The sequence below is a fragment of the Scardinius erythrophthalmus genome (genome assembly GCF_964197995.2).
Source record: "Scardinius erythrophthalmus genome assembly, chromosome: 7".
Taxonomy (NCBI): Eukaryota; Metazoa; Chordata; class Actinopteri; order Cypriniformes; family Leuciscidae; genus Scardinius; species Scardinius erythrophthalmus.
Window position 1 is genome coordinate 2,579,472 of NC_138227.1, and position 17,500 is coordinate 2,596,971.

Sequence of the window (17,500 nt, forward strand, 5' to 3'; positions counted from 1 at the left end):
ATTTTCCACCAGGTGAATTTCTTACCGTGTGTTCACATAGCAAGTGCCAAAACCTTTACCAAGTTTCGTACCATTCTGATGACACAAATTTAAAAAAATTATATTTTCGATTGAAAATGACCAAAGAGCACCAGATGGTTAAACAAGCGCCACTGTTTGTTCTTTTCTATGACTGAAATGTAATGTAGATATCATTCAGACGGTCTCTTTCTCTGTTTCTGTCCAGCTGTTGGACTTTATTCTCCTAGTCAACTGTCCAACTGTATATTTGAGATGTGGTGTAGTTGTGTGAGGTCCTAGTAAAGGTTTAGTTCGCTCACAGGACTGAGCTGATATAATCTCAGCGTGTCGGGCTGTTAAAGTGTTCAGGAGATCAGATTGATCTGTTTAAACTCTTCTTCAGTGATGGCGAATGCACACGAGAAACAGTTTATTTCCCGACCAAAGTAGTCCATGTGACATCAGTGGCTCAATATTAAGTTAATCAAGTGACGAGAATACTTTTTGTGCGCAAAAAGTAAACAAAAATAACGACTTTATTCCAATATTCATTTCCTTCTCTCTAGGCCTCGAGTGAGTTCGCGTAGTGTTTTTTCGTAGCGCGTCTGTGTTGTACGTCACACGCATCACACATGACCAGCGTCGGCCAATAGTGAGTCTACGTGTGACGTGCAACACAGACGCGCTGCGCAAAAACACTACGTGAACTCACTCGAGGCCTAGAGAGAAGGAAATGAATAGTGGCATAAAGTCGTTATTTTTGTTTGCTTTTTGCGCACAAAAAGTATTCTCGTCACTTGATTAACTTAATATTGAGCCACTGATGTCACATGGACTACTTTGATGATGTCTGTATTGCCTTTCTGGACATGGACAGTATGCCGTCCATTGACTTTCAATGGAGGAACAGAAAGCTCTCGGACTAAATCTAAAATATCTTAAACTGTGTTCCGAAGATGAACGGAGGTCTTACGGGCTTGGAACGACATGAGGGTGAGTCATTAATGACATCATTTTCATTTTTGGGTGATCTAACCCTTTAAAGGCTGGATTTTCACTACAAGGGGACTTTAAGACACTTGCTTTATATCATCATTTCATTAGTGGAGGCTGAACAAAGTGTGTCAGACGAGGGAAATATCTGAAATCTGAAATATGTAATGATGTCCTTTACGACTGGAATCGTGTCACTTGAAACGCTCAAAATTCATCCTGTGAAAACCATTTGTGACCACAAAACCAGTCACATGTCGCACAGGTATATTTGTGGCAATAGCCAACAATACATTGTAAGGGTCAAAATTATAGATTTTTCTTTTATGGCAAAAATCATTAGGATATTAAGTGAAGATCATGTTCCATGAAGATATTATGTAAATTTCGTACTGTAAATATATAAAACATTTATTTTTGTGAGTGAATGCAGCACAATCACCAACATAAATGCACAACTTTAAAGACGATTTTTTTTTTCAATGTTTCGATTTTTTCGCACCCTCAGATTCCAGATTTTCAATAGTTGTATCTCGGCCAAATATTATCCTAACAAACCATACATCAGTGTTAAGATTATTTATTCAGCTATCCGATGATGTATAGATCTCAATTTCAAAAAATTAATCCATGTGACTGGTTTTGTGGTCCAGGCGGGGTCACATTTTGAAATTGGAAAATGCGTTACAAAGGAAACGGCTCAATTTTTGCTATATCAACTTCAAATTTGGGACACAACTTGGTTAGACGTGGTTATTTAGCAGTCCGAATTAGTTTTTTAATCAGTAATTTTACAATAAATATATAAACTTAAAACTTAATTAAATCATAATTGGCATAATTGAAGGAAACCACAAATAATCTTACATATAGAATCTACAAAACTTTGATTTGTTTTGAACTTTTCAGAATCCTAAAACTTTCCAGGTTTAAGTCCCAGATTGTCTGTGATTTTAGATCCAAATGCATGTACACATTATAATATCCTAATACCTTCATTCCTTCGAGTCGCGTTTAGCAGATTAGAGCTGGGTGATAATATAGTCAGATTCTACGTTTTAACGTTCATGTAATTTGTGATCTGCACGTGTATTGTTGAGTATTTGGTGGTGGGACAGACGCTCGGACCGTGATCAAAGTCTGAGACTGTTTCTCTTTTAAAAGCGAGAAGGATATGCTTTAGACTGAGATGTTTGCTGAGCTTTGATGTGTGTGAGACTGTTTGCACTCTTAACCCAGCGACGGCCACCACCCAGATCTGTCCATTCACGTGGACAATGACCCGCAATGAAGAGGAACCCGTGTTGACCGTTCCGATCCAGCGACACGAAGCTCACTCGAGGATAAAGAGAGCAGAAGTGAGGGAGCGAGGGCTTCTGGAGAGGGGGATTATCCCTCATTTAGGGCCTGAGAAGAGCCAGTCATGGTGGGAATGTGCTGGGATTATTCTGGAGTGAGTGGGAACAGGGCATGCTTTTTTCATGAGGGCAACGGATGAACTTTAGTTTGAAACAAACGCTCATATTCATATCATTGCAGCATATTGTAATGATTTACCACTCGGTTAGGATAAACGTTCTCTTTTAGAGACCTGGAAGTAGTGACGTTTCTAAGTTGAGCACATCTGTCAGGCAGAGGTGGACAAAGTACTCAACTTCCTTACTTGAGTGAAAGTACAGATGCTACTGGTCAATAATTACTCCGTTACGAATAAAAGTTGTAAAGACAGATTTTTACTTAAGTAAAAGTACTAGGGGTGTAACGATACCCTCATGATACTGAACCCACGATACGATATTATTGCGATACTCCAAGACATATGATAAATGTTAACAAAAGATTTACTGTTGATTAAATTTGGTGCTGGAAACCCAAAGCACAGGACAATAGAGACACCAGAATAACAATATTCATGATTCTGAAGCTGAAAATACTGATTATTTTAGATGAATATGCTTGCTGTCACTGACTAAATATATTTAAAATAATGTAGGACACTTTTTACTGGTAACATCAGAAATTTGGCATTATCAGGACCCACAAAAATTCCCCCATTGCATTATTACACATTATATTCAACATTATATATAGTAGTTTAATGTAGTTCTGACAGTAAAACTCTATAACGTGAATTTTTTTTCTTGCACAGTCATTTTTATTTTGGGTGAACTATCCACAATACATATTGTTGCATTTTTGTATTGCGATATATATTGTGACAAAATATATTGTTACACCCCTAAAAAGTACAGAAGTACTTGTTTTTAAAAGTAGTTAAGTATCAAAAGTAAAGTCAATGCATTGCTTTAATGTTGTTGCATTTTTATATGTAATACTTACAGTACCTTATGCCTCTGAAGCAACCAAGTGAATACACTGACCAGTTTAAAGTATCTGTGGAAATAAGAGCTTTTAGAATGTTATAAAGCCTATAGAAATTAAACAACTGAATTGACAAAAAAAGACAGACGTTTTTTATATATTTAAAGGTGACATATTATGTCCCATAAATTCCCCCCACATCATTTATTATAGCTTGTCAAAGTTGGCCATTTTTGTGTGTTCCCTTTAAATGCAAATGAGCTTTAGCTCCGCCTCCGTTCAGAAGAGGGCGTAGTCTTTACACGGCAATAACAGAACAGGCTAATCTCCCTCATCCAGAATCCCAGAATAACCAGTAGCGAGTGCAGCCTTACGGAGAGACTCAGGAAGAGCTTCTGAATGTTAGTGGAGACATTTCTGTAGTTGTTGTGGAGTTACACTGATCATCTCATCATCATGTTGAACTTCTCCACAAGTGTCCACAGTTCCTGAGGTGTTTATAAGACAGCGGTGACATGTTCTGGTCAATAGTGTTCAGTGCTCGTCTGTGCTCATCCACAGAACAGCTTCAGGCTTTACTCCCAACTTTTGCCATTGCAAACCAAATGTTGTGCCGTTTGTGTAAACGTGCAGATTAAGGGCCAGTAGGGCTGCGCAATATAACGATATATCGCAAATGTATTGCAATATGCATATCGCAAGAGCTTGCAATAACTGGAGTCATGAACAAAAGACAAAGAGAAAATCACTCACTGCTCTCGGCTGAATAACTTTTGTAGCTTTAATAAGAATCAGTGTATATTTAATTCATACAGTGAAAACTAAGCAGTGTTTTAGTTTTACATTTGATTATTCAGTTTGTGTTGTTAAATAACCCTAAAGTAGGATAACCTGAACCCTGTGGTTTACACTGATGTTAAAATTACACTTCTTACGCTACAGTAAAACACTGATGTCCACTTTCAGAAGTTGTAGGGATGTTTTCTCGTCACAAAAAGAATGTGAAACACGCATGTAGGTTATATAATTTAAAATATATTTTAAAGAAAATGTAAGTTTATTTTACACAGTTTAAGCATTATCGTATCGCATATCGAATATTCGATCGGCTTATTTTATAACATGCTTGCAGAGAAAAGCTCACCAAAACACAGTTACTGGGTTTCACTTTTCACGTTTCTAGGTTGGTAGAAGCACCGATTATAGCACTTACACACGGAGAAAGTGTTCCCTTTAACACTCCTACCACCCAAACAAAAGAAGTACACATCTATGTGTATCCATTCATGCACATTTGAATCAAGTGGTCTATAAAAATCCCATTAACACAACCATATCTGAGTAACAGCAAAACTGCTTTAACAAACAGCGAAACAGAAAGAGCTGTGTTTGCCATGGATGCGCCGAGGATCTGCCTTCTCATTTCTGCCACCAGTTGTTTAGTGTTCAAATAAAACGATGGGAAATCGCTGAACTTCACGACACGTGACCCTAGAAGAGTGATTACTGAAAAAAAAAAACGATCTCGTTTTAGAGATGAAGATATTCATGCCCTGATTGACGTTACTACTCTCAGAAATGTACGATATTTGTCTTTCAAATGTAGTGAAGTCAAAGTAAAAAGTTTCCAGAAAAAATAATACTCAAGTAAAGTACAGATACTCATATAGTGTATGTTTTTGACCACCTGGTTATTTTTCGATTCAATTCTATAAATTAGTGTTTTCTAGTTGTATGACTTGTCTGTAGTGTAAAATCATCCGTTTAAGTGTATATCTTCTCTAATTTAGATCCTCGTTGTTTTGTGCCAGATAAATGGTAATAGGATTGCAAAAGTATTTAGTATAAATATTATATGTAATAAAGTATAAATATTTTACTCGTATTATAGTTAAATATTTAAAGATAATGCCAAGTTAGTTGTACTAGAATGCTGGTTTGTGACAGAATCTAACAGATGAAGTTACACTAAACACAATTAATGAAACTAGAACCGGAACTGAACTGAAAAATAACTACACTGAATTGGTAATTATCAGATAATATCATGTTGTTTTGCAGTTCAATCAGTACAAACTAAATGTGCTGTAAATTAACTTGTTAAAAATGGTAATTAATTTGAGTCTCTTCACTTCATCTTTTATTTTTGTTTATATTCAGTTCTTTAAATTCTTTTCTAATTGTATTAATTATGTTTAGTATTCATTTATTTGTTTAATTTTGTCACCCTGATTAAGATTGTTTTCTGCCAGATAAACACTGATTGGAATTGCAGAAATTAATTGATAGTTAATAGTTTAACGCCCAATATAGTGTAGTTATTTTTCAATTCAGTTCAATAAATTAGTTTAGTGTGAAATCATCTGTTTAAGATTATCTCATCACCCTAATTGAGATCCTCAATGTTTTGTCATAGAAAAATACTAATTGGATTGCAATTTTTTATTATTATAGTTAAATATTTAAAATAATTCCCAATTCATTGTAGTTATTTTTCGATTCAATTCCATAAATTGAAGTGTTTTCTAGTTGTATTACTTTTCTTCAGTGTAAAATCATCCGTTCAAGTGTATGTCTGTCTCTAATTTAGATCCTCGTTGTTTTTGTGCCAGATAAATGGTAATAGGAATTGCAAAAATTAAGTATTTAGTATAAATATTATATGGTATAAAGTATAATTTTTTTATTCGTATTATAGTTAAATATTTAAAGATAATTGCAAGTTAGTTTTGTTGTGTAGCTGAGTAAATAACCAGTGTTACTAAATGTGCAGATTGGCTAGTTTAACTAGTTTAAACCATGTAGTTTTGTAAAGTAAAGTATCTTCACTAACACTTAAACACAGATGAACTTTGACCTTTACTCGTACCACGTGTCAGATACAGATATGCCCTGGACAGCTGTGTGTGTGTGTGTGTGTGTGTGTGTGTGTGTGTGTGTGTGTGTGTGTGTGTGTGTGTGTGTGTGTGTGTGTGTGTGTGTGTGTGTGTGTGTGTGTGTGTGTGTGTGTGAGCGGAAGGATCAGCCTAGCCTGAGGTGTGTTTAGTAAACACAGGTTCACAGAAGCAGGTGTGTGTCCGTATGTTCTGCCATCATGTTGTGTTTTGACCGTCTGAATCATCTTTCTTTTAATGAAAACTGTTTTAAACGTGGTTTTTGTGTTTTCTTGACTGTTTTACTACCACATACATATATGAGCTATTTTACCATGGTCTCTTATATCCAGTTTGGTTTTCGGGTCAGAGCAGTCGTAACTGTGATTGTTCAACTAAGTGAGTTTTTTTTTTTTTAGTTTATAAAAGAGTTTTATTCAGAATAACGAGCAGAAAAACCACTCACTTCTCAGTGAAGAATCCTGGCCCTTTCTGTGCTGTCGAACTCTTCCAGGGACTCGACACACACTGTTGTGTTTGTGTTTGTGCTTTGCTCAGGGTCACTACTCTTTGGTCTCACACATATGGCCCGTTTTCCCCTTAAAACACACCACATCTCATGCATAAACATCGTGACCCTGAGAACATCGTCCGGCGCCTCTTTCTCCTGAGATCCTACGCTTCAGAATCTCGGAGTTTCAGTGCCTTCATGTCCAGATTTAAGCATCACGCTTGTGTGTGTGAAGTCATGTGTGTGTCACGGGCGTGTTTGCTTTGGGAGTGTGTGTTCCGTTAACTCAAGTGTTCTGGAACCCGAATGGTTTCGGGCCAGCAGCGTCTCCATGACAACAGTGGCACTCCCTCACACACAAACACACACACACACACTTGACCCGACCCAATCTGTCCCGACTCGTCGTTCATACACACTACGCAGAGTATCTGTCTGTATGGCGTGTGAATGCTGCTTGTTCAATTTTCATGTTCATTGTAAAACACTTTCATTATTCAAATAAGGTGATGTAATAATATTCAACTGTTATTGTTCAAATATTGTTGCATGGTCATTTTCTAAATATTCAATAGTCATTAATCAAATGTGACGCAAAAAAATTCTAAATATTGAACATTCATTATTCTAATAATGAGGCTAAATATTCAAGTCATTATTCAAATAATAATTTTCTAAATATTAAATAAACATTCAAATAATGTGATGCTATAATTTTCTAAATATTGAACAATCATTATTCAAATGAAGTGATGTAATAATGAGCTAAATATCGAACAATCATTATTTAAACAATGTGATGCATTGATTTTCTAAATATCAAACAATCATATTTTCAAATAATGTGATACAGAAATAAATATATTCATAAATAACTATAATCATAAATAATAATTTCTGCAATAATTTTCTAAATATTGAATATTAATGAAAATAATGTGCAGATGTGCTGTCTCTCTGTTTGTCATGTGAATGTTCCCAAAATTTATTTTTTTAAAACATAAATGTGTGTTGGAAATGATCTAATTTTAATATGTAAAAGGTTTGATATTTTTCTGTGCATAATGGCTAAAAGCAGCTTGAGCGGATCTCTAAAGGTCTACGTCACTGTATGTCAGAAACTCAAGTTATGAATATGAACATAATATGTAGATAAACAGTCAGAAAAGTGTTATTCACTGCTTTGAAATCAATCTTGTACTGAACAAAAATCAATCAGATCACCTTAAACATGTGCAGTGTGGTCTCACTGTATTCATATACTGAGATTACGCTGTTAATGACCGTGTGTGTGTGTGTGTGTGTGTGTGTGTCAGTGTTGTGAAGGTCCTGTTGGAGGCGGGTGCCGATCCGAACCTGGGCGATGACTTCAACAGCGTGTACGAGACGGCTCGAGAGAAGGGCGTTCACTCATTAGAGGGTGAGGCGACGAACATTAATATGTGATGCTTCACCGTCATCATCATAATCTTCATTGTTATTCATAAAACACACACATGTAAACAGCAGGAGTGTGTGTTATTACAGAGATCAATTCTAACGCACTCATTTTGTGCTGTTTGCATATCGGCACACGATTTATTTAGCAGCATGATATTTGTAAGTGTTTTTCATCACACACACACACACACACACGTGCAGCGTTCACGCTTGTCATATCTGGCTGCTGTATGTATATTACTCACATTTGTTTTGTTGGCAGTTTTTTGGTCTTGAAGGAGCATCTTTCCCTGAAGCACCATGATGAATGAGAGTGAGTGAGTGAGTGTGTGTGTGTGTGTGTGTAATATGAGAATATTCCATGCGACCGTGTGTGTGTGTGTGTGTGTGTGTGTGTGTGTGATGGATCGCTGGGCTCTGGTCGTCTGACGGTTTATTGGGTTTAGTTGTGATTATCTGGCTCTCAGACATTAGTTACTCGTGACGACCCGCCTGACAGCAGCCCAGAGAGAAAATATGTTTCTGTGCACGGACAGAAGAAAAACACTGTTGCTGCTTTATGATTTATCTGTGTGCGTCCGCACTGGGGAATAATTGCACGCTTTATGCAAGCGGTTTTACATGCGTTTGTTCTTAATTTAAACGGTTTGTCTTGTTTTTAAGAACGCTGTTGAACACTCTCGGTCTGTGTGTGACTCTGTTTCAGTGTTTTGCTTCGCAGTGCAGATTAAATCAGAAGAAAATAACAACACAAGAATAGCCCAGATGGAGTAAACGAGTAGCTTTAAAGATCCCATGAAATCAGTTTGCTTTCTGTTTCCTGTTAAAACAGGAAGTTGGGCAGGACAAGTGGAACGCCCTTGAGTACAGGATGAGAATACAGAATACAGTTTTCCCTAAATAGTTATATATTTTTATTAGTGATGCACCGATATGAAAATTTTGTCCGTACCGATAACTCTTTATACTTGAAAGCCGATAACCGATATATTGGCCGATAAATCTAAATCCAAATTCTTATATAATTTTTGAGAGCCTGATTACAAAAATAAAAGTCTCACCATTAAAAGCCCAAACACACAATTATATAATTGCATATTTGAGACTCACAATCTGATTTCATGAGCTCTTTAATTAATAAAAATGTTATTAAATAAAATGACTGTATGGCGTAAAATTGGAAATGAATAATCAGCAACATTTATTTTAATTTTGAATAAATTATGATATTACTTAGTAATGGATATTATGCATTATTGATCATCTATTCAATTATGATCATAGACTTTTCCTGAATTCTGATTTCATGAGCTCTTTATACTCGCTTAAAAAAGTGAATTCAAATAAAATGTCAGACTGAATGGTGTAAAATTGGAAATTAACAATCAGCAACAAAATTTTAATGAATTATTATATTAATTAGTAACATGAATTGCACAATTAAATGTCTTTCTTTGTGTCTGAATCTGGTTTTATTACCGTCTGTGTTATTGTCGTTTTTTCTTCATATAAGTGATAAGATTTGATGAGCCGGTAAAACGTCTGAAATCAATTATTATTGTCATCTTTCATGAGTATACTTGCATTTTTAAGCTTAAAAATATAGACTTGACCCGGTAAGACACAATACTTACATTCTGATTTCATGAGCTCTCACTGAAGTGTTTTTTTTTATAATAAAATACAGTGAATTCAAATCCAATGTCATCATAGAAAAAGACGTAAATGGTGTAAAATTGGAAGTTAACAATCAGCAACAAAATTTAAATAAATTATTCTATTTATTAGTAACATGAATTGCGCGATTACACGTCTCATTTATCATGGTTCGGTGTTACTGTCGTAGTTTCTTCTCATGATTTGATGAGGTCTGAATCCGTTATTATTCAGCAGTTAGTTCCTGTAGTCTAAAGGTGCTGGATGCTTTTTCACTCTACTAAAGCACAAAAATAGCATAATATGTTTTCATATATTGAGGAAACATGCTAAGATACTCGTTTCTCTGAAAAACACTTCTACAGCCAGTTATTTTACTTTGAAATGTGTTTCCCCGTGTTTTGTGTGTTTTTGTTTTGGTCTGTGATACTGCATGTTGACAATTTTCATTGTCAATTGCGCTCGTTCCTGTTGCATGTGCTCAAACTGGCGACCCGTGCGAGTGTCGAGTCTGAGGAGGCGGGGAAACCACGATCTCCCATATTTTGAATTTTGACTGCAGTACCTGTTTCCACCACTAGCTGTCAATCTTACAGACTGCACCTTTAATGATCTCTGATGTTTAATAAAGCAGCACTGGAATTACCTGATGATCACAACTCTGTGTGTGTTTGTGTGTGTGTGTGTGTCAGTGCTGGTGAGCAGAGAGGACGAGTTCAGTAATCGTCTGAGCAGTCGCGCTTCTTTCCGTGGATGTACGGCTCTGCATTACGCCGCTCTGGCCGATGACCTGAGGACTGTACGGATTCTGCTGGACGCAGGTGAGAAAACACACACGTTTCAGAAGGAAATGTCACAGCCCTCCATTAAGCTTAACAACAAGCAAACTAGTCTGGCGTTGATGTAAAATAACGTCATGCAAGGTCGTAAATGCCACCAAAATTAATACAAATGCCCCAAAATTCAACATATGAATTGCCCTTGTATGAGATCTTGTGTTTTCTGTTCATAAGCAATATCACACGAGCAAAAGTGCTAGTTTCCCGAATGCCAGGACGATTGCAAAATGGGATTTTCATTTAATACAACAGTTCAATAAAACTGACACATGTTTAGACACAGCATTGTCAATTTTGACTGTTTTTGCTCTATTTTGTCAACAAAAATAAACAAGGCAGAAAACACACAGCGCTGTTTCGTTCTTGAATGATTCACTGTATCTGAATGAATCGGGTGAGTGAATGATTCAATGACTCATTCATAAAGTCAATAGACACTTGCTTCTTTCTTGAATGATTCACTGTTTCTGAATGAATCGGGTGAGTGAATCACTCAATGACTCATTCATAAAGTTAATGGACACTTGCTTCTTTCCTGAATGAATCAGCCGGTTTGAAAGAATCGGTTGAGTGAATGATTCTATGATTCACTTATTTTGACCTGCCGCCACCTACTGGCTGTTTTAGTTTCATATATAATAGTATCACTTCATTTTTCCCAACATTTCATATTTTTATATTCAAAATATTATTAATTGGAACATTAATCTCATAACATGGATTTTGTTGATACTGATTTCCTTTTCACTTTTTTCAAGTTTATTATCAGGTAAAAAAGAAAACCTTGATAGCGCTCTTTCACTGTGTGATGTAGATTAGTTGTTATTTTGCAGTTAAAATGAGCCTGAAGTTCAGTAAATGGGGGCAAAAATGCTGTTTGATGAGTTTGTCTTATTTCTATATAATATAGTTACGCATTATCACATGAGCAAGAGTGATGTTTTGTCATGCAATATCAGCACTATTGCAAACGTGAGATTGATTTATACAACAGTTCAATAAACAACTTAAAATGTGTTACATTTTAGACACAATATTCTAGTTCAATTCCAGTTGATTCTATGATCTATTCATAAAGGCAGTCGCTTGCTCCGTTCATGAATGAATCGGTCGTTTGAATGAATCTGTTGAGTGAATGATTCAACGACTCACTCATTAAGACAGTAGGCGTGTTTCCATTACAGGTTTTTTTTTTTTCTAAATGTCGACAAAAAACTATTGCGAAATGACGGCGTTTCCATTAACTGATGTTATGCGACTAAAACTTCAATTTTTTCCTCTCGCTATCAGTAAAATCATTCCAAAAACCATGGGGACGGACGTTGGTAGGTTTATGTATTATATTCCAGCCATTGCACTGGCCATTATTATTAATGGAAGGAGATGTGTGTGTGTTTTCCAATCATTAATGGTGAGGAACGAACGACCCTTATTATACTTGTGAGCGGCACATATGAGGAGTTTCTGTGTTTCTCCCTCAGATCTGTTTCGAGTTCTTGATTGTGGCATTTATTTGAGGTTTAGAATCCATTATTCCTGTAATTCTCGTCTTATATGAATTTAATAAAGAACTCTGTCTCGTATTCTGTCCAAACACACCGCATCGTCTACGTCAGGTGACCTGTTTACATTGCAGTTTTGCGAAATATTTCTTTTTCGAATTGCCTGGAAAACCACCTCATGCGAGTATAAAAACTTGTTTGCGATAAATGGGAGTTTATTCGAAATTGACGTGTTTCCATTGGGCGTATTTTCAGTTCGCTATTTCAATTTGCGCAATTTGAAGGGTAATGGAAACGCGGCTAGTGACTTGCTGCCACCTACTGGCGCTTTTAAAATCAAAGTTAAGGTATCATTTTTAAAATAGTTAATTTCAGATTTCAGTATTCAAAATATAATTTTTAAACCGTAATCTCATAGCATTATTTCTGCAGTTGTGATCAGTGCAAATACTGCGTTAGATGTCGCTTCTGCAGTGCAAAAATTGATTTTGTTTTCATTTGATTGTTAACAGCTTATAGTGTCTTATTATTCTAATATAATTTATTGATTAAATGTAAGAATGTGACATAAAAGATGATTCATACATCTAATAAGCTTAAAAAAATACCCTTTTACAGGTAAAAAAAAACAAAAGAAATTAAGGGCCATATAACAGAAAAGTTACAAAATACAGCTAAATATCATCAATTATTGTTGTTATCGACAAAATATTGAGTTATGAAATAGGGATGTGCTCAAACCTCTAGTACTAAGTATTAATAATGAGTAAAAGTGACTTTCATTTTCACCTGGTGGAGCAGAAAAACTCTGTATTTCTCTTTCTCTGTCTAATATAGTGCAGCGTTTCTTCCTGTTCGCCTGAGGCCGTCAGGCTTAACCTTTGACCTCTGGAGTGTGTTATGTGACCCACACATGAGAGGTGACAGGAAGGTGTGTGTGATGTGATTTACATGAGTGTGTTATTATAGCCTCGGGGCGCACACACACACACACTCGCGCAGTGTAACTCTTAAATACGCCGTGTCTCCGTCTGATGTCTGGTGTGCGGTCACACACTCACTTTAAGCTTCAACACGTTCTATAAATCACTGGATGTTTTCTGGAGCAGATGCATTTTTAGATTAAAGTGACAGAAATGACCCGAAACAAAGAACAAAATCGCTCGTTTTGATGCCGAGAAATTGGATTATGGCGTGGAGCGCATTACCCATAAGTCTCAGTGGAACAAGGCCACGCCCCCTCAGACAGAGCAGCGCCGCGAGTCGCGACGAGGTGTATCTATCACAGCGATGACATCATCAGTGTGAGACAGCACCATGCTAATGCAATGAGAACGAGATTACAGGAGCGACTGTGTGTCTGTCCTCCTCGAACCCTGAAATATGAACATCACTACATCACACAGACAGCATTTAACATCAACATGAAAACAGAACTCACTATTAATAATAACATATATGTGTATAGAAGTGCTCTACATTAAAGGTTTCTGAAAGAGTCTCTTCTGCTCACCAAGGCTGCTTTCATTTGGTCAAAAATACAGTAAAAACACTGAAATATTAATGTAATGTAAATCAGCTGTTTTCTAACTAAGTAAGAGAAGTACATTTTAAGATATAGCATAATATCTTAAAATATATTGTTATATTATTATATCTTGAATTTGTATGTCATAATTATGACTTAGTATCTCATCATTGTGACTTTTTATTTTATCAATTTTTGGCTTTTATTCTCATAATTATCACTAAGTTTAATCATTTATTTGCTTTTTGTGTCAACGTTTTTTGTCATAATTGAAACTTTTTGTCATAATTATGACATCATAGTTATGTTTTAGAAGTTGCAACTTTTTATTTCATAATATTGACTTTTTGTCATAATTTTTGGCTTTTATTCTCATAAGTATCACTAATTTTAATCATTTAATTTCTTTTTGTGTCAATGTTTTTTGTCATAATTGAACCTTTTTGTCATAATTATGACTTATATCATAGTTATGTTTTAGTATCTTATAGTTACAACTTTTTATTTTATAATATTGACTTTTTGTCCATTTTTGTCTTTTATTCTCATAATTATCACTTAATATCTCATAATTACTTTTTGTGTCAACCTTTTGTCATTATTATCAATGTGTAAAGAATGTATTAATTCTTTGATGAATTGAATGTTCAAACGAACAGCGTTTATTTGAATCTTTTGCAACATTCTAAATGTCTTTAATGCCACTTTAGATCAATTTAATGCATCCTTGCTGAGTAAAAAATCTATTCTTTGGATAATAATAATAAATATAAATTATGATTACACAACCCTAGCACATTTTCTGATTGCTCTGATCATGTTATACATCACAAAAATCACACGTCTAGTTGCATCACAGTGCAAGTCTCCTCTTGTTCGAACTGAGGACATTTTTATTCAGTTTAGTATCTTATAGTTACAACTTTTTATCTCATAATATTGACTTTTTGTCAATTTTTGGCTTTATACTAATAATTATCAGTTAGTATCTCATAATGTTTTGTCATAATCACACGTTTTTGTCATAATCATGACTTTTTATATCATAGTTATGACTTAGTATCTCATAGTTACAACTTTTAATGTAATAATTTTGAATTTTTGTCATAATTTCAACTTTTTTGTCATAACTGACTTTTATATGATAGTTAATAGTATCTTATAGTTACAACTTTTTATCTCAAAATATAGACTTTTTGTCAAAGGTTTTGGCTTTTATTCTCATAATTATCACTTAGTGTCTCATAAATACTTTTTGTCAGTGTTGAAAACAGATTTTAAATCTCCGGATTCTTTGATGAATTGAATGTTCAAACGAACAGCATTTATTTGAATCTTCTGCAATATTCTAAATGTCTTTAATGCCACTTTAGATCAATTGAATGCATCCTTGCTGAGTAAATTATCTATTCTTCTGGTAATAATAATAAACATAACTATAAATTATGATTAACACGCGCTGTGATTGTGTTATGCATCACAAAAATCACGCGTCTAGTTGCATCACAGTGCAACTCTCCTCTTCTCTATAAGGATTGTTTGAACTTCAGAGGACATTTTTCTTCAGTTGTACTCCTCTAAAGTTCCCACACACACACACACACACACACACCTACGGGCAGGTGAGCGCGTTATTTCCCTGATGAGCGGCTGGTCAGTGCGCATCTTCATCTATCACCCCAGTCGAGCTCAGGGCCGGGACGTGACTGATCACCCGTGCGTGAACTCTGACCCCTAGGGGTCAAACCGGCCCGCACTGCCACCAGCTGCAGAAAGAGCCCGAGGGAAGTGTGTGTGATATTACACCACTAAATGATGCTATTTATTATGTGGGTACGAGAGACTTGCTGCGAACGAGACGTGCTCGACTTGTATTTCTTTATTAGTTTTCCTCTTTCTGTTTGTCCGCTATCGATTGAGATTTGTTAGACGGACACGTTTAAGGTTTTATCAATAATCTGGGCGATTACCCACAATGCCCGGGGACTCGGCCGCTCCACAAAGACGCCCGTGTACAGATATCGATTGTGTGTTTGCGGATAAACTGTATTTTACGAGGGAAGAAGGAAATGTTTGTTCCGTTGAGCGAGTTTGTGTGTAATTTGATGTGCAGTGATGTTTTTATTTCTGTCTATTTCTTTGTGTTAGAGGCAGGCGTGTGTGTGTGTGTGTGTGATGCTTTACTGCGGAACGGGTTATTGAACGGGTTAGTTCTTTACGGTTTACATATTAATACAGAATTCATAAAAGGACCTGAAAAATGTGACCAAATAAAAGGAGTGCCTTTTAAGACGTGGCACAAATATTTTGTTAGATGTTGATAAATCTTAAGTTTAAAAATATATTGCATATGCTTTTACTTATAGATCCAGTTTATCTATGCATACATCATGTATATCTCTTATTATAATCGCCTTAATATTATTTATGTTCATTTTTTTTTCTTATCATTTACTGACACATTTCTCCATTTTTCAGGTGGTAATCAGTAAGTCTGTCTATATTATGAAAGAAATAATAACAAGAATAACCTATTATAAAAAATTGTGTGATCTTGTTTTTTACTTTCTGTAAAAAATCTTGGTTTTCTAACAAAATAAGAGAAGTATATTTAAGATTTTGCATAGTGTCTTAAAATATATTGTAATATCATAAATGTGTATGTCATAATTATGACTTAATATCTCATAGTTGTGACTTTTTATGTAAAAATATTGACTTTTGTCAAGTTTTGCTTTTATTCTCATAAGTATCACTTAGTATCTCATAATTTTAACTTTTCGTTTTAATTATGACTTGTATAACATAGTTATGATTTAATATCTTATAGTTACAACTTTTTATGTTATAATTTTGACTTTTTGTCATAATTTTCGGCATAATTACGTAGAATCTCATAATTTCAACTTTTTATGTCATAGTCAACTTTTTGTCATACTTATGTCTTTTTTTGTCAAAGTTATGACTGTGTCTCATAGTTACAACATATAGTAAATAATGTTAAAGGTGTCTCATCCAATCAGAATCGCCCATTTCAGATTGACTATTTGAGTGCTGAATCTGATTCAGACTGATTCACTCGTTTGATATGAATCACTTGATCTTTTGATTTGTGTCCATCAAATTGCAAATAATATGAAGTATCTTCATGCGTTTGACTATCAAAAAAATACAAAATTAGCTATAATGTGATATAAAGCATTGCATGATTCATAATCACTCATGCTGTCATATAAAGTGTAACGGATCGGTTGTGTTTTTGCTGTATCGGAACGTGTTCATGCAGGGCAAAAGCCAGCGCTAAACATCACCAGTGATATCATAATATCTTAAAATATATTGCTATATTATTATTTGTGTGTCATAAATATGACTTTTCTCTCTTTTTCGCTCATGATATTGACTTTTTGTTAATTTTGTGCTTTAATTCGTATAAGTATCACTTAGTATCTCATAATTTCAATTTTTGTCATAAATATGACTTTTATATCATAGTTATGACTTAGTATATTATAGTTACAACTTCTTATGTAGGCTAATAATTTTGACTTTGTCAATTTCTGTCTTGCGTACTCAATTATCACTTATTATCTTATGATTTCAACTTTTTGTGTCATAATTTCAACTTTTGACTTATGTCGGTTAACTTTATCATAATTTAAACTTTTGGTCATAATTATGACTTTTTTTTATATCATACTTACTATTTTATAGTTACAACATAGTCAAAAAAAAGACATGAACACATGATTATTTAAACCTTTTTTTTTTCATTGAATTTCCTGCAAAAATATGATTCATAATCACTCGTGCTGTCATATGAAGTGTTTCGGATC

General features: G+C 34.9%; 1 protein-coding gene across 1 annotated transcript in view; it reads left to right on the forward strand.

Moving 5' to 3' along the window:
* Positions 1-17,500, forward strand: part of clpb (ClpB family mitochondrial disaggregase) — a 48,814-nt gene that overhangs the window by 13,736 nt on the left and 17,578 nt on the right. The window contains exons 4-5 of the mRNA XM_081369733.1: positions 8,016-8,119; positions 10,488-10,616. Coding sequence (XP_081225859.1) covers positions 8,016-8,119; positions 10,488-10,616 — 233 coding nt within the window. The remainder of the gene's footprint in view (positions 1-8,015; positions 8,120-10,487; positions 10,617-17,500) is intronic.